The sequence below is a fragment of the Excalfactoria chinensis genome, chromosome 23, assembly GCF_039878825.1.
Source record: "Excalfactoria chinensis isolate bCotChi1 chromosome 23, bCotChi1.hap2, whole genome shotgun sequence".
In the NCBI taxonomy this organism is placed as follows: domain Eukaryota; kingdom Metazoa; phylum Chordata; class Aves; order Galliformes; family Phasianidae; genus Excalfactoria; species Excalfactoria chinensis.
The window spans coordinates 1,217,029-1,234,227 of record NC_092847.1 but is presented as its reverse complement, the minus strand read 5'-3'; the positions used below and the strand labels follow the sequence as shown (position 1 = coordinate 1,234,227).

Below are 17,199 nucleotides of genomic sequence, written 5' to 3'. Positions count from 1 at the left end.
GACCAGCTTTCATCCAGTGAACACAGCACTGAGAGGCTGAACGGCAACATCAAGGTTGTGCCTTGATTGAGAGCTCTGGTGAGGCCACGGCAGCAGTGCAGAGTGTAAATAAGAGTAGCAAGGCAGAGTGCATTGAGAGCAATGGCCACAAAAGCAGCCTTGGTCTACCACCAGTGCAGCTGCAGATTGGAGGCCATGAGGACGTCCCCTCATCAGTAGGCTTTGCTGTCCCAAACCCCACTGAAACAAACAAGACTTGGATCTCTCGAATACCTTCAAAGTTCCCAAACTTTGTTGGCACAAAGAGCACAAACTCACCCGTGAAGGAGATCTCACAGCTGCCCACCCAAACCTGCATGAAAAGTCAAATGCTGACAGATGATGCTCGTCTTCAAATAAAGAAAATCAAGCACAGCAATTTAAGAAGTAATACATCCACAACCATTTTCACCTGGAGATCTTAGGCTGTATTACCAATTACCACCCCTCCTTATAGGGTTTTCCCATAAGATCAGTGCTGTGTTTGGTGTTGGCACTTACAATTCCCTTCATCCATAGGGATGGGGTTTGTAACTGGCATTTCTCATTAATCCTAAACCCTTGGGAATAGCTGCAACTCTCACAGCTTTATCTTGCTCTGTGTTGGGTGCTCTCCCATGAGCCGTATCCTGCTCTGACCACCTGGTTTTAGTCACAAGGAGACCTCACCTTGTTGTGGATGATGGGCAGGGTACAGGTGATGCCCACACACAGCAATATCAAAGATGGCTTTTGTGGTTTGGTTGGGAAGGGAGAGCAGATGGTTCGTTCTTCATACATATCCAACCATTGGGTAACCTGTGTCCCAAAGGACTTGCTGGCTGCTCCAGGTTCCTCTCCTCCTCCCCACACTCTCCTGAGGGTGTTATTCACACCATTTCCTTCCCAGGGAAGTACAGGAGGTGGATGTTACCAGGTTGGTTTCCATTCTCCTGCCCTGTTCCCAATTCGTAGAGAACAACCCCACAGAGCTGGTCATGGAGGTGCTGCCAGGACCTGGCAATGACACGTAACCCCTTCCATGACCTCAACCAGCTCACGTGTGCTAGAAACCCTGACCCACAGCCCCATATGTGGCTGGACGGGGCCACTCAGCCCACAGCAGTAGGCAGGGAGGACAGAACCGGGCATCTCTGCCAAGCTGTTCCGTTCCCATTGCATCCAACCCTCCCCTTTCTCCTCCCTTCCCTTTCTTCCCTCCCATCTCCAGTGAACAAAATGGCTGCATGGCCATTTTGTTTTCAGCCTGGAAGGGGGAAGCGAGGACGCCGGGACTTGGCTCTTTCTTGGAGGCTGCGGCCATGTTGGAGCCCAACTCTCCCGTCTCGACGTGGCACCGGCTGTGGGAGGGAAAAAAAAAGAGAAAGGGAAAAAAAAAAAGGACCTTTTGGAAGGAGACCAAAGTCAGAGACAGAGAGTGGGCAGTTTTGGCATATGTTTGAGCATTGGAAATGCCTGGAATTGCCAAAGCGAGCTTTTGTTGTGAGCAGGGTAAGGCTGCTGGGTGCACGCAGAGCCGCGGGGCTGCACGGTTACAGCCGGACGGAAAGGTTTGTTGGCTGCATTCAGTAACACAGCCCTCCTTCCTTGTGCATTCAGAAAGTACCAGCGAGAACTGTTGTCTAATTTGTTTTTGGACGGGCGGATGGTTTTACACATCGGCTTGGTATGATTAGAGCCGGTCAGCGCCGGACGGTAGCAGTTTAACCTGTTGTGTGTCCTTTCGTTTTTGGTGGCTATGTGACCTTCTTGCAGATTTGGCTTTAGTTAATGGGATCCTGAGCGTGTTATTATTATTATTATTTAAGGGGTTTTTGGTTTGTTTTGTTTATTGCCTGAAAAGTTTTTCATCTCGGGAATAAAAAAAAACCTTCATTTAAATGCTAAAAGATTCAGCTGCTCCTGCCTTTTTAAGCACTCTCTTTCCTTACCGGGACCGTGCAGTGCTTTGATAGCAAAACTATTTACTACAAGGATGCATATCCTACAACACAACAAGCCCCAAGCCAGCAACGTGCCTTAAAAAGTTGCAATGAACTTGGTGGTGTTTCCATACAACGTTACGCAGAGGGATGGCAAAAAAAACAACCAACCCAACCCCACCAGAACATGCGCCAAATAAAAGCCTTTTTTTTTTTCCTTTTTTTTAAGTGATTCTGCATTTCCTTCAGTTGCTGGGATGGCTTCGCAGTTCGCAGTCGCGGCTCTTTCTTTGCTCCCAGGTTGGCAGAAGGGAATGGATTTGTGGTGATATAACGGGGATCAGCTCTGCTGTGGGTCAACGTTGGGGTGGTCTCACCTCTGCTGGAAGGGTTGCTGGACGTCTGGAGAGATGCTGGGAGCAGAAAAACAGGAGCGGGGGGATCGCTGTCCTTGCATAGAAAGGTATTTGCCTCTGTATCTGCTTGGCTTTCTTATGGATGATTGTGGTGGAAATGGTGGTCTTGGAGCTGGGGTGCATTGGTGGGCGCCGGGATCGCGTCGCAAATTCCATGTTCTGGTCCAAATATATGTTAGGGGTAGACATGAGCCCTTTTGCAAGCGGGTTTTGAATTGAAAGTGAGCAGAATTAATGGAAGAGTCCTACTGAATACTGCAGGATGTTCTCTGTGTAGATCTTTGTGTTGTCCTATAGCACTGCGTCATCCTATAGCACTGTATTTTCCTATAGAATTCTGTCATCCTGTAGCATTCCGTTTTCCTATAGTATTCTGTTGCCCTATAGCATTGTATCATCCTGTAGCATTGCATTATCCTACAGAATTCCATCGTCCTATAGATTTCTGTTGTCCTATAGCATTGTATCATCCTGTAGCATTGCATTATCCTATAGAATTTTCATCCGATAGCATTCAGTTTTCCTATACAATTCTGTTATCCTATAGCACTGCGTTCTCCCGTAGCATCGTGTTATCTTATAGAATTGCGTTATCCTATAGAATTGAACCCAGAGCAGTTCAAAGGAATTCTTTTTTTTTCCTGTTTTCTCTTTGATTTTTACTCTTCTGAAGGAACTATGAAACATCAACAGCATTTTGTAACAAAAACATCTGGGATGTTTATTTTTCCTTCAGGAAAGTGCGATACGCTGATCGACCAGGGTTTGTGGTCACCTTCAGTAATGGGTTTATGAAGGGTTAATCGAGGATAAACAGCATTAGGAGCACGTTACAGACTCATGTACTGTAGGTAAAAACACTATATTGATTAATGTGGATCAAGAGGTTTGCAGACATCCAACAGGACTCAAGACAACCCCTCTCAGATGAGCAGGAATTCGTTAGGATACCTGTTAATTGTTCCACACAACGAGAAGTGTTTAACATAAACAAGTGGAGATCTGCTGGCATCATTACAGTACACACAGAGGAAAGCACTGCTGAGACGTGGGGCTGTTTTTGGGGTGAACTTCCCCAGTTTTGGTGCCCATCTCCCCTTTTGCCTCTTTGCAGTGCCTCTAGTTTTAACTCTTTGGCCTCTTCACACTCAGCTCCACTTTGCTTTCCCAGCACACAGCACCACTGCACCCATCGGGAGCTCCTGAAAACTTTCACAACTTCTTTTCTTTTTCTTTTTCTTCTTTTTTTTCCCCACTTCTTTTTGTCCATTTACTTTTCATTTCCCCATTCGATCTCACTACGGCCTTCCCCACCGGCAAAGCCACGGCGACAAAATGGCCGTCGGGCAGCCATTTTGTAGGAGCCGGCAACAGCTGCGGGCAGCTCGGTGCTCCCCTGCCTCTCTCTGCCTTGTCCTTCTGTGGCTCTATGGGGCTGAAAGGACTCTCAGAGACTCAGCATTTCCCTTTGGGAAGTCCTGACCGTGCCCGGCACATTTTGGCACCGAGCTCAGCTCTGCCGCTATACAAAGGCTGAAAGCTGTGCCTGCTTTGAACGGAGCGACCTTGTTGTTGCATGGTTTCCTCCCTCCCCCCCCCTCCTCCACCATTTCATTCAGTTCTCCTTAATAAGCCAGATCAGCTCCTCAAAGCTGTTCCAGCTCTTTTCCCAAGCTCTGTACCACCATGGTTTAAAAAGCAGAGGTTCTGCTGGGCCTCCTCGGCCTTCAGACCCACAGACAGTTGTGGGTCCGCCATGATTCATCTCCTGGGGGTCCCCAGTGATGGCTGCAGTCACTTTTCCACCTCAAACACAAGCAGGAAAGCCAGAACTCTTTGATTTTTGCAGAACAGTGTTGTATTTAGGCAGTCATAAATGGAGTAGCTGGAAGGTTTTTGTGCCTGAAAGCCATCATGGTGGGAAGGTGCCCAGAGACAGGAGCAGGACCTGCTGGGCTGGTCCCACAGCCAGCTTTCCTATGGACTCATCCTGTGATCTCTGGCATCTCTGCTTCTTTCCCCATCTTTAGACCAGCTCTGGCTGCTGTTGCATTAAGCATTAAGGAGGGAGGTTTAACCTCCGTGCATCGTTTGCTAAGCCAATAAAGCAGGAAGGATGTTATTTCCCATCAGAAGGCAGTTTGGGATTCAAAGCACTTGGCACCATGGATGGGTTGGGTTCTTTGATGCTATAGGAATCAATCCTGCAACGCTGATTTTCTGACACTGTTTATATGATATCATGCAGGGAGAGGCCTGGGCCAGATGGCCTGGCACAGTGGGTCATCCCAAGGCTGAGTTTGTCAAAGGAAATTAAAAGAATTAAGTGTGCTGTGCTGCCTGCTAGTTGAGAAGGACTTCTGGACAGCTTGGTGAAGGAACAGGGGCACTTTCCAAGCCTTAATGCAGAGATATCCTTTCTCCTGCCCATCTTAAACTCTCACCTTGGGGACCCCAGTTGCAACAGCTGACCAGAGCTTTGGGAATCTCACTCATGCACTGTGCCTCCTGTTTGCTGTGGAAATGCAATTCAATAGGCATGCTCTGTCCCTCAGGTGATGTATGCCTTAGCTCTTGCATCCCCCATCCAGCCGTGGACAGATGGGACCCCTCCAGCTTCCCAGCACTGAGTTCTATTGGGAAGTCCTTTGAGTCTTTGCTGTGCTGCTTGTGGCTCCTTTTTCCTTAGATCCTGCTTTAATCTTCAATCTTTCTCATTGCGAGAGAACCTCAAGCATCTTGCCAGCGTAATACCTTGCATCTGTAGTTAGGTGTAGAGAGAATGAAAAAGCCTCAGAAGGTGAGCCAAGGGCTTGGGGGGAAGCCAGCCTGTCTCTGCTCCACGCTAATAGTGCCTGGCTGTGCTATAGCATTAAAGGACCTGCATGTTGCTCTCATTTGTTTGGGAAATGAGATCTGCCTTGATATACTCAATACCATTACATGTGCAGCCTAAAAGCTTCCTTGTACTCGGTTATTTCTAATCTGCTCGGTTCCCTGGAGTGCATAACAGCTAAATTGATGGATTATCTTATCTAGTCTGGCAGGTTTGTTCTAGATATGCTGTGTGTTCAAGAGGTGAGGTCAGCTTGCCTGTATATTATTTGGTGTTGCTGCAGCTTCAGGAAGGCTGTGCTTGTCGTGTGCGTGGTTGTAGGCTCTATCTGCAGAGCTGCTGCTTCCATCAGCCCTTGGGTGCATGAGGCTCACAGCCAGCATGGTTGCCAAGGATAAATTATAGTCCAAGTGGACTGAAGGAGGTATAAGGAGGAAAGGGAGCTCCACGACAAGGCTGAGTATGAGACTTGCTTCTTTTAGCAGCACGAAGCCTGATGAATTTCTATGCATTTCTCTTCACAGGAGCCACTGAGCAGTCAGTACCCGGATAAGGATCACCTCTTTGGATGGCAATGATCTCAAGCTGTCCTTGAGGCTGAGGTAGTAGATTGAATAGTTGTGGAGTCCTATCCTCCCTCTGAGCTAACTATACAATCTACTGTCTTTCCTAAGGAGACAGTCAGATCTTCAGTTCACCTGCTTCGACACACAGCACGGAGATGGGTGCTGCAAGAAATCCTGACCTTCCACAAAGCCAAGGAACCACAGCAGACCTCTGCACTGCTCTGTGGAGGTGAGGTAGTAGGTTGTATAGTTTGGTGGGAGGGATTCTATCCCATTTCAGGTGATAACTATACAGTCTATTGCCTTCCTTAAAGAGCAGCAGTACCACCAGAGGAGCGGCTGGAGCAAAAACAGCACGTTGCAGTGTTGAATAACACAGTGGGTCTTCTCCTACAGCATCCAGGATTGTGTTATTCCAGAGAATAACTACATGATATCTACATAAAGAAAAACACACCTCTCATTTTTAAGGGCTGCAAGAGAAACAGTGACATGAGCTGGCTTAGCCTGTGGACTCAAAGCCCTGTGAGCTGATCAGATTTTGGTTGGTTGGCCCTTGGAAGTGCTTTCTGGTTTTGGATGAGTTCCCAGCTCTCCCATGGGGCAGTTCTTTCTGATTTGATAATCTCTAGCAACCCAACTCACATGCAAACCCTGCTGGAGAGATTAGGGCTCCTATGGGTTTACATAGGATAAGCCAGCAGTTCAGACCAATGCCCCGTCCTGCTCAGGTGACAGGTGAGAAAGAGAGATGAGCCAAAGGCAGCAAGTCCTGACCCTTCTTGTTCCTGCCAGGTAGGTGGCACTGACATCAGACAGCAGCTGCAGGGGATGACAGCCTGCTTCAGAGCTTTGGCACTTGACAAGGGACCGGGAACGGTTATTTCTTCCCTTTGTGAGAAGCAGGTGGGACAACCCCTGTGCCACATTCCAGAGCAAATAGAATCCAGATCACAAGAAGGACTGTAACTCGATGAGGGCTGCACCAGTTTCTCAAGGCTGAAGGATGTCTCGGGATATTATCACTGGCATCTCACTGCCAGGGAAACGTGTGAGATCTGAGACACTGAGGAGCAAGGGCAACCCGAGGGCACCTTCTCAGATGCATTGGGAGGCAGAGAGCTGCAGTAAGAAATCGGAGCCCTCCAATTTCACCCTGGAAGCGACACGTGGGGCGAGACTCAGACCTGGCTGCTCGAGCTTATGGGACTCTCATCAGTGAAGCAGCTCATTTAAGGCTCCCCTGCTTCTTGGGATAGGGTGTAGCTTCAGCAAGGATGGGCCTGGACTTCCTCAGGCTGGGCAACAGCTGGAGGGTGGGGATGCTGGAGTATGTAGCAGCAGAGGAATGCAGCCCTCTGCTCAGCACATCTGGCTTTCCACGAGTCCACACTAAGCTACAGCTTGCTCCTCTTCTCCTACCTCCTCAGAGGAAGGGCTTCTACCCCCAGCATTGCTTGGAAGGTACCAAAACAGCAGCACAAGTATGGGGACAGGGCAGCACATCGGCTTCATGTTTAAGATGCATCCCCTGGAGGAAGATTCATCCTGTAGGTCCCAAATGAAATCCGTTCAGTCCCCATCCGCTGCACTGATGTTAATGCAGAGAATTTTAAGCAGTATGAGATGAAAAGCACGAATAAAACTCCACCAGAGATCCTCTTCTGTGAAAATAAACTTGCTTTGACTATTGTATTTCTTTTTCTTTCAATAGCGTCTTTTACTGCCTTGAAACAAACATGGCTGATGAACTGAAACCAGGGCTGCCTGGTGCTCCTGACTGTGTGTCACCCAGCAAACCCTCCACGTGACCAAAGCCCTGAACCCAAAGGGAAAACCAGGACATGACAAGGGTGTGGGGCAGGCAGGGTTGGCCGAGCAGCTGGGGCTGTAGGTCCTGCTGTCTGCAGGCACAGTCCTGCATTGACAGACCTCCATAGAGGCCCCAAGGGCCCGTCCAGCAAGGATCCTCCATACCAGGGAAGGAATGGCCACATGGAAACCTCTCCCTTGCATGACTCTGGGCCCCCCCAGCCTCCTGCAGCAGCTTTGCCAGGCACTTGGCTCCTTTCCCTTCAGGAATCTCCCACCAACTCATTTCAATGGCTGAGCATCCTTCAGGCCATCCCCAGAAACAGAGCTGGAAATGCTTCACAAGTCTCCCTTGAGCGTTCCAAGCCCTTCCCTGCTTACCCACCGTGCTCTCAACCCACCTTTGCCACGCAGCTGCCTCCCCTCCTTCTCCTAAATCCTCCTGGATTTGGGATTAAACCAAACCACTCCAAATCCCCACAGTGGCAGCGCTCAGCCCCACCGTCCTTCCCCCTGTGTTTTTCCCCTTGCAGCCGGCAGGAGCTCAGCCTGCAACGAGACCATGCAACAACGTGATTCTTAACTACATCTGATGCTTGTGATTAAATAGATCACCGTACAACGAGGTCAGAGCTGCTGGCTGTTCTGCAATGACTGTCCCACTGCCATCTGCTGGTCACCATTCAGCAGGATTAGCAATGACCGTGACCTAAAAACACCCCATGGGCAGCTGCTTCCTATCAGGGAGCTGTGATGCTATGAGGGGAGAGGGGAAGCACAGAGCAGCCTCAGAGCTACGAGCACAGGTCCAACGTCAGCATCACTGCTGTGCTGTGGGTTCTCTCATTGCCGTGTGGGTGCTGTGATGTTCTGCAGGCTGTGGGGAAGGGACAGGGGACATTGCATTTAGCTTCATTGCTGCAAAGACAAAGATGTGCTGGGGTGGGAGGAGGCTGCTTGGCCTCATAGCAGGGAACCAGAAGCCCTCCAGCATTATTTTGCTCTGAGCTCCCTTCCTCTTGCTTTCCTCACCTGTTGGAGACACATTTTTGCTCAGCACTCAGCTGGGAGCTGGGGGAATATTCCCTACATCATACTCAATGTCCTCCTCCTCTTCCTGCTTTTAAATGGGCTAAAAGCATAAATCACAGAATCACGGCTTAGGTTGGAGGGGACCTTAAAGATCATTGAGTTCCAAAAGATAATAAAGCTGCAATCCTACAGAAACCAGAAGCCAACAAAGTAAGGACAGCATCAAGCACTTGGAAGGAGCCACAATGATTTGCAGCAATTCCACTTCAACACACAACCAGGATTGTTTTGGCAACTTCTGGATACCCCCAAAAAGACACCAGGTGCCCCACAACAGACTTTCAGGACAGGATTTATTCAGTGCATGCTCTGGAGATGCACAGCACGCAGCATCAGGGGGAGGACTCAGATATTGGACTTAAGGTCGTTCTCCACCTCATCTATTTAAGAAACCAAAGGATGCAGCAACCAGAGAATCGGGTTCTTCTCGTCCCTTCTGCTGGTCTGCAAAACTCGTGTCGTATTTAACACACCCTACTGGGAACCTTCAGGTGAACAGAGCAGAAACGTGGAGGAATACAACACCCACGGCTCCAGAGAATGAAAGCCATCCTGCAACAAGCCCTGGAACCACCGGTAACATCTTAACGTCATTCACTTGGCTCTCTCAAGCTGAAATTGCACCAGCAGACCTGATTGTTTTTCCTCCTGGACCCACGTATATACATCAAGCAGGATCTGCATCTAACTGCAAATACATCGTACACTTAAGTTCTGCAAAGAGGGAAGCGGTGCAGTAGAAAGGAGCAGTAAGTGCTCTCTGGTGCTGAAGGTTTGTCTTCTGTGCAGGCACACACGTGCAGGCACACGCGTACAATAAAGGCCAACAGAGTAACTGTTGGATGGGTTCATGCAGACAGCAGAAGTGAGGAAGGAGGCAAAGGCTGCAGAGGGATGGCAGGAGAAAGGAGCACATCTAGACACTTGGCCATAGCTCTACAAGAAGTAGGAAACACAAACCTCTTCTGTGGACAAAAGTGCCATTTATGGACAAGGAAGGAAGAGGTGAAACTTCTCCAAAACTGAGACAAACAGACACACGAGGAGGGAGTTTCTGTTAGAAATCCATCCTGACACACAGACATCAGACTCAACGATCGTGTCTTGCCTCCAAACAAATACCAAAACCAACCGCTATGTCCCATTGCCATTTGGGTTTCCAGGGCAATCTGCTTTCCCTGGGCTGCGGTGCAGCTGGACCTGCCGGCCACACAGGGCAATGAGAGCTTATTGTCTCCTATTGGAAACAGAGCAGAAGCCCAGGCTGGCTGGGAAGAAAGGAGAAGCATTGGTGCCCAAGTTCACTAGCATGGTGGCAGACACCCTCCTGTCCCCGGACCATCAGAGTGCCCACATGATGGCCAGTTGCTCTTGGCACAGCAGGGCTGGAGTGGGTGAGCCAGAGGAAGAAGAGAGTGCATCAACCTGAACTGTCCGTGTTGTCTCCCAAACCTACCAGGGTGGTAGGACCAACCAATGCTGAAGAAAGCCTTGGTGACCGGTGCAGGGACAGCTGAGAAAGACTGTTCAAAGCAGAATGCCCACCAGGATGATATTGGGCAGGAGGAAGAGTGAAAGGCTCCAGCACGTACTGGGAGCTCCAGCCGTGGGCTGCTCCTTGCCTTCATGGTCTGAGTTTGTCTCCAGTTCTTCAGTGCTCAGAGCATCTGCTGGCAGAAAAGAAAGAAAGCACAGAGTTAGAGGGGAAAATGTGAGCAAAAGAGAAACTCCCATTCATGCAGGTCTGTCAGGGATGTACACTGTGACACCGCAAGGTGCAAGGCAGCAGCAAGGCACAGATCCAACGGAGACATGACACAGTTGGTGGGTGTTAGCAAGGAGCAGGCTGTAACAAAACCATGCTTCACAAACCAGACATTCAAACAGACCTTTAAGCGTTAGGAGAAAGAGTGAGGAAAAGGGCTGTTGCCATATCAAAGACGAGGATCCAAAGGACCAGTCTGATACTGGTTCCTCCCAAGTGTGCTCCATGCTGCTTGGGGATCACTCAGTGTCTGCATGTCCATGCCAGGACAGACTCCACAATTGCCTTACCTGAGAGGGAGGTCTGGAAAGCAGGGCTCTGCCCCTTTTCTTTGGAAGATGACGTTAAACGCATGAAGATGGGTTCTTCAGGGCTGGAGACCACTGACTTTGAGGAGGTTATGAGCTCAGCTTTATTGAAACCTAACTTGATCTCTGGAATAATCTGGCTGGGGGATGGAGTTGGACTGGAAAAGAAGGCTGATTTCTCTCTCTCATCCTCTTTCACACCGTTATTTGTTTTGGGGACTGATTTGGGACTGATGGCTGTGCCCATACTTTCTAATAAGTCTGGATTCTCTGTAGTTAAGGAGGCAAGAGGCTCCTCAGTATCTAACTCTGCTTCTGGAAATACTCTGTAATCTGGGTCTAACGTGGGCTCAAAGGAAAGAGTTAACTCAGTCGTCATAATATAATCGGGACTTTCAGAGTGTTCTGTCTTTGTTGTGGTGGTGGATTCTGGCTTTGCTGATGTTATTGCAGTGGATGTTGGCTTGGCTGTAGTGGTGGTAAATGTTGGTGTGGTGGATGTTGGCTTGGCTGTAGCAGGTTCTGGCTTGGCTGTAGTGGTGATGGGTTTTGGTGTGGTTGGTGTTGGCTTGGCTGTAGTGGTGGTGGTGGGTTTTGGTGTGGTTGGTGTTGGCTTGGCTGTAGTGGTGGTGAGTTTTGGTGTGGTTGGTGTTGGCTTGGCTGTAGTGGTGATGGGTTTTGGTGTGGTTGGTGTTGGCTTGGCTGTAGTGGTGGTGAGTTTTGGTGTGGTTGGTGTTGGCTTGGCTGTAGTAATGGTGGTGGGTTTTGGTGTGGTTGGTGTTGGCTTGGCTGTAGTGGTGGTGATGGGTTTTGGTGTGGTTGGTGTTGGTTTGGCTGTAGTGGTGGTGGGTTTTGGTGTAGTAGGTGCTGGCTTGGTTGTAGTGGTTGTTGTGGGTTCTGGCGTGGTGGTGGTGGGTTCTGATGTGGTGGGTGCTGGCGTGGCTGTAGTGGTGGTTGTGGATTTTGGAGTAGTAGGCTGTGGCTTGGCTGTAGTGGTGGCTGTGGGTTTTGGCGTAGTGGGTGCTGGCTTGGTTGTAGTGGTTGTTGTGGGTTCTGGTGTGGTGGGTGCTGGCTTGGCCATAGTGGTGGTCTTGGTGGGTTCTGGCTTGGCTATAGTGGTGGTTGTTGTGGGTTCTGGAGTGGTGGTGGTGGGTTCTGGTGTGGTGGGTGCTGGCTTGACTGTAGTGGTGGTTGTTGGTTTTGGTGTGGTGGGCGCCGGCTTGGCTGCAGTGGTTGTTGTTAGCATGGTGGGTATTGGCTTGGATGTAGCAGCAGTGAGTGCTGGTGTGGTGTATGATGGCTTGGTTGTAGCAGGTTTTGGCTTTGCCTTGTCTGTGGTGGCTACTGGTGTGGTGGCTGAGGGCATGGCTGTGGGTTCTGGCTTGGCCGTGACTATGGTGGGGGCTGGTGTAGTGTGTTCTGGTGTGACTGGGGTGGATGGGCTTGCCTTTGTTGTCACAGAGGGTGGAGTGGTCTCTTCTATAGTGGGTTCTGGTAAGAGATGAAAAGTGCCATGGGTTAGCACAGGGATCAGCTGGCCTCAACTGATCGGGGCCAGCAAAAGTCAAACAACAGGCAGAGGGAGCAGCCAGAGGCTGCTTAGACCACTCCAGGCCATCTCCCACTCTAGAGTTCCCAACCTGGAGAAATCTCATCTCCTTTACACAACCTCCTTCCCCTTAAGAATGGGGCATCCTCATGGAGCAATAACCACTGGCTATGGGAGGTCTGAGGTCCTTGTTTGATCCTCATCTTGTGGCAGTTGACCTTACTCAGGGGCTGCCATCACATGTGATATGTCATGGTCCAGACCTGGAGCTGCTGGTCCAGGTTCAGAACTCGGACCTCAACCCAGGGGTCTCAGTCCTAGCAGCCTGTCAAGGCACATGCATGGCTTTGCTTCACTTACCACACAAGGAGTTGACACAAACTCTGTCCTCAGGACACTGTGAACAAGAGGGTCCTTCCCTGTATGGCTTTCGGCCTTTCATGTTACCCCTGGAAACAGAAGACACCAAGAAAAAGAAAATGTGAGGATGGGGAGAAAACCCCCATCCCAGAGAGGGAGTCTGATTCAGCTGCAATATCCCAGCCAAACCAAGACTCAGAACTAAAGCGCATCTCCTGCCACACACTATCAGCACAGTTTGAGCTGTGACCTGAACCCAAGACTGCTAAAACCAGGGGAAAACAGTTCTGTGGGCCTGGTATTTCACTGCCCCTTAAAAAGAGCAGCCGATGGGCATTTGGAAACAGGCCTTTGTTTCCCTTCTGCTAAACCCTCATAAGAAGGTCTGCTGTTGCTCTCCATCTCAGAGTGAGTGGTCCCTGAGGTTAATCCCAGGGCTACACAGGCAGGCACCCACCCTTCCTCCCACATTCATGCTCCCACCCCCTCACCAGGCTATCGCTGCTGCTATTGGGAAATACAAGGCACAGAGCAAGCAGGTGATGTTTGGACCAGCCTTGGGCAGCTTTCCGGGTGAGCTCCCTTCCTGGTCTGTGCCAGGAGCTGAACCAGACTGCAGGAATCACAATCATGGGTAAGGATCACCAAACAACCCTTCCTTCCTTTATGACCAACCCAAGATAACAGAAGGTCTTTCTCAAAATTGCTTTGCCTTTATTTTTGAGCAAACCCAAAGGCTTTTCCTGCCATTCTATAGGGACTGACGGCAGAGCATTTCCATCACAGATGCCCCACCAAGATGAACCAAACCACATGAAGCAGGGGACTCACGGGGGATAATAGTTGCAGACAAGCAGGTACATGTCCTCTGTTTCAATTCCTTCAATCTTCTCACAAAACTTGGACCCACAGCCAATGCGGTGCGTGCTTGCCCAGACCACCTAGGACAAAGACCAGGGGTGAAGGTGAGGTGATGATGAAGGCAGATGCCTTGGACATGATGAAGGCAGATGCCTTGTTGACAGCCTTGGAAGATGCATCTGCCTGGAGCACCTTCCCCTCCTTAGGGACAGAGCACAGATTCCCCATCTCTTTGCAAAGACTCCTTGAGGACCCAGGGCTCTGATACATCTCCTTCCCCACCAAACTTCCCCTCTGCCCTGGCAGGTTGGTACCTGTGTGTAGTGGCCACACATCTGCCCGGAGACACACGTGGAAGTCGTCAGGTTGTAGAATTTCTCCTCTGCATTCCAGTCCTCCACAGCGAATTCCAGATCCAGTGTTGGGGCCATCGCAAAGAGGTTTTCCCCCCGTCGGCCCCTCTCCTTGTTGTGGTCCCAGATGCACTTCTCTGCGTAGGCTTGGGCAAAGGCCTCCAGCTCCGCGTCCCAGCTCTGCAAGGAGCTCAGTATCAGCACATGGAGAGGGATATGGGGTTCTCTGACACACGCAAGAGGGACTCCTGAGCTGCCTGGTCACAATTCTCCCATTCAGAAGTAATATTCAAATCCCTACTCAATACATGGGTGCCCTGAGTGCCTTCTGAGGAGTCCTTGGGGGAATGGAGCTCCTCAGCCCATCCCAGCACAAACCAAACGTGTCAAACAGGGGCAGGTCAGTGCAGCAGCACGATTCTCAGCCTTGCCTGGAGCACCTGAAACGTCAGCACGGAGCACCCCCAGCTCAGCATGGGGAGCTGTAGGTCAGATGGAGGACAGGAGGACCCTGAGTCACACAGGAGCAGGGATGAGGACAGGAGGGGAGCAGGACACATCTCCCCTGGCAGACACATAAAGCTCTTTCCAGCATGGGGAGCAGCAGTGGCTTTCTTGCAGGGAGCTGAGTGGGGAGCCCTGTGCTGCAGCTGCTTGGACCGTCCTCGCTCCATTTGATGGAGACAGCAGCTTTGCTTCTGCAAAGCTGGAAGGCAGCCCAGCAAACAGAGGGTCTTAATGGGGACCTTCTTGGCTAGAGCCAGCACTGGGTGCAAAGTGGCACAGAATGCAGCTCTGATGCAGGGCATTTGGCCATCGGGGTGTCGAAGGACAGTCCCTGAGCAGCAGCACTGTGGGGAAGCACCAAAATAACTGGGTGGGGGACAGAGAGCCAGCTGACCTCCCACCATGGCCCCAAGCCAGGCTGAGAGCAATGGGCTGGAAAGTCTGCTTGGGAAACACACACCGTCTCCCTCTGGCACAGAGCTGGGCTCCATAAACAGCGGGCTTGCACCTGCAGCATTTGCCTCTAAGAAATGGCTTTAGGCTCTGAATCCCCCCATCATGTAACCATTTCCAAAGCAACCAGACCCAAATAGAAACGTGGTGCAGCTGTAGGTGAGGTCAGAGACAGGGACGGCACAAGCAGCAATGCGTCCTGGGGAGGAAGGTTGCTTTCATGGAACACCTCTAACAAGAAACAGTCAGGGCTGCTCCACACTGAACATCTGTGGTGCTCCTGATCTGCAGCATCAGGAGATCCCATCGTGTTTAAGCAGACTGGATTAAATGAAGAAACAATGCAGCCCTGCAGAGCATGATGAAAAGCCCAAACCAAACAAGCTGGAGGTCACCCTCTTATTTTGGAGCCCAATCACTTGCAAAGGTAAATGAAGCACATGGAGCAATGCTTCACCAGCTGCTGGAGCAGGATTCCCCCTTTGCTGCGTGGTCCTGCTCAGCACCACAGCTCAGGGCAATACCTGCCTTTCTGAATGAGCTTCACACGAGTGAAAGCTGCGCTGCTCTCATAGAGCATCAGGAGATGCAGACTGTGCTCAGGAACTTCCAAAAACCATCAGTCAGCTCTACACGTGAAACAGAAACTCATCCCTGTAAAGGCAATCTGGGGAACCCCTCCATTAATAGTACTAAGCAATTATTGCCCTGCCTCCCCCCAGACAAAACCCCAATTCCTGCTGGCATTAAAGTTAAACCTCACACAGTTCCACTCTGGGATTCCCTGCCATAAAAGCCACTTACCATCTTCAGCATATCCATAGCAGGAGGAGAGACCTGAGAGCGATATTTATTATGCTCATCCAAGATGATCCTCTTTTCTTCATCAGTCAGGGACCAGCTCAGCTCCAGTGCTGTGAGCAACAGGAAAAGAGGAGAAAGACCTGAGCTCAGCATCGTGCAGACAGCTTCTGCTCTCAGCAGCCCACAGCTCTGGCAGTCAGATTTAAAGCACCTCCCAAAAGCAAGGAACACCCAACAGCTTGAAGATCGGGGAGGAAGCGTAGTTCTTTATGAGAGGAGTTTCAGAGCCACATGGAACACACCCATCTCACATATCAGACTTGATGGAGAAGCAGAAGTGGATCTGGTGCCAAAGAGCTCCCTGGGTCCACTCCCCAATGCAGACCCAGTGCATCAATCCCAATTCCCTGCGCTGGCATTTTCACGTAAGTCTCTGCTGCTCCAAACGTCAGACATCACTTCAACCATCTGTTATGCAGTCCCTTTTCCACCTTTTGTCCTGAACTACAATAATAATAAGCCTCAAACAACTGACAAATAAGTGCAGAGCTCTGTTTTACACAAGGGTGTTCCTTGGTCACTGAGACGCTTCTTCAAATGAAGGCAAATGCAACTGCTGAGAGCAGCCTGCAGTGCTGTAACTCCCCAGCTGGGAGTCAGAGCTCCCCTTGTCCATCTCCTGTCTCTGTGCACTGGTTGTGTCAGGGGAAAGCAGTGGGGAACAGCCTCCAGCCCCCTCCATCCCTCTGGGAAGAGGTAGCAGAGGGTGGATGTACCTTTTCTGTGTCATGAGGAGGATGAAGGAGGAAGAACAAAATCCAGAGCTGAAGTGGCCCCCAAAAGGGGAGTTAGCAGGCAAGAGCTGCCTTTAGGTCTGTCTGGAATAGCAGACCATGAGCTCTGCAGGGACAGACTGTGGTGTCCCTCCCTCCCCTCCCAGCTCTCCAGGCCCTGCTTTGCTGTTGTCCTTCTGCGTCAGACCACTCTCATCAACTCTCTTGCCACCATCGCTCTCCTACCGCCCCACCAGATCTTACCTCCACGTATTAACTTCTCCTTTATTAGGTCCAGAGTCCTTCAGTAGCCCAGCAACTTCTGCAAGCAGGGTCTGAGGCTAAGGTCAACACCAGGCCTGGAGTCTGGGTCAAGGCAAACCCATCTCCTTCACAAGATACTCCATTAGCTCCGCTGCACCTCTGGAGACCTGGAGAAATAACTGGAAAGGAACAATACCAGGACCCAACCCCTACCAGCTCAGCCTGGCAGATGAGGAACAAGGCAGAGATGAGAAGACCTCAGAGAACCTACCAGTATTTACAAAGTGATGCAGAAATGAAGGTCTAAAGCATAAGCAGCCCCTGGCACTACAGCATCGTCACTAAACCTTACTGGAGCAATGAGGATTAGAAAAAATTGGGACACACAATGCTTTCGGGGAAAACAGGTCTGGAAGAGTCACAACCAGGGCACGTGGCTCATGGAGAGATGTGAGCAACAGCCAGTGCATCTGGCAAGGTCAGGCATGGCTGCTGGCAAAGGGGGGGGTGCAGCACAAT

The 17,199-nt window shown here is 50.5% G+C and overlaps 1 protein-coding gene and 1 long non-coding RNA gene across 3 annotated transcripts; one reads left to right on the top strand and one right to left on the bottom strand.

Annotated features, from left to right (window-relative positions):
- Window positions 1-1,263: 1,263 nt before the first annotated feature.
- Window positions 1,264-7,585, top strand: LOC140261897 (uncharacterized). Of its 2 annotated transcripts, none has more exons than XR_011905794.1 (3): window positions 1,264-1,530; window positions 2,191-2,424; window positions 5,738-7,585. It is a non-coding gene; the product is annotated as an uncharacterized lncRNA (long non-coding RNA). The 2 variants fall into 2 exon arrangements; XR_011905793.1 differs by having other exon boundaries at window positions 1,264-1,589.
- A 74-nt stretch (window positions 7,586-7,659) lies between these two features.
- PI16 (peptidase inhibitor 16) lies at window positions 7,660-15,813 on the bottom strand. The gene is made up of 6 exons (XM_072355884.1): window positions 15,644-15,813; window positions 13,841-14,059; window positions 13,497-13,606; window positions 12,666-12,754; window positions 10,739-12,247; window positions 7,660-10,353 (listed from the first exon to the last, which is right to left on the bottom strand). Exons 1-6 carry the CDS (start codon window positions 15,794-15,796, stop codon window positions 10,211-10,213), a joined length of 2,223 nt encoding a protein of 740 aa, XP_072211985.1. The 5' UTR covers window positions 15,797-15,813; the 3' UTR covers window positions 7,660-10,210.
- Between the last annotated feature and the right edge of the window lie 1,386 nt (window positions 15,814-17,199).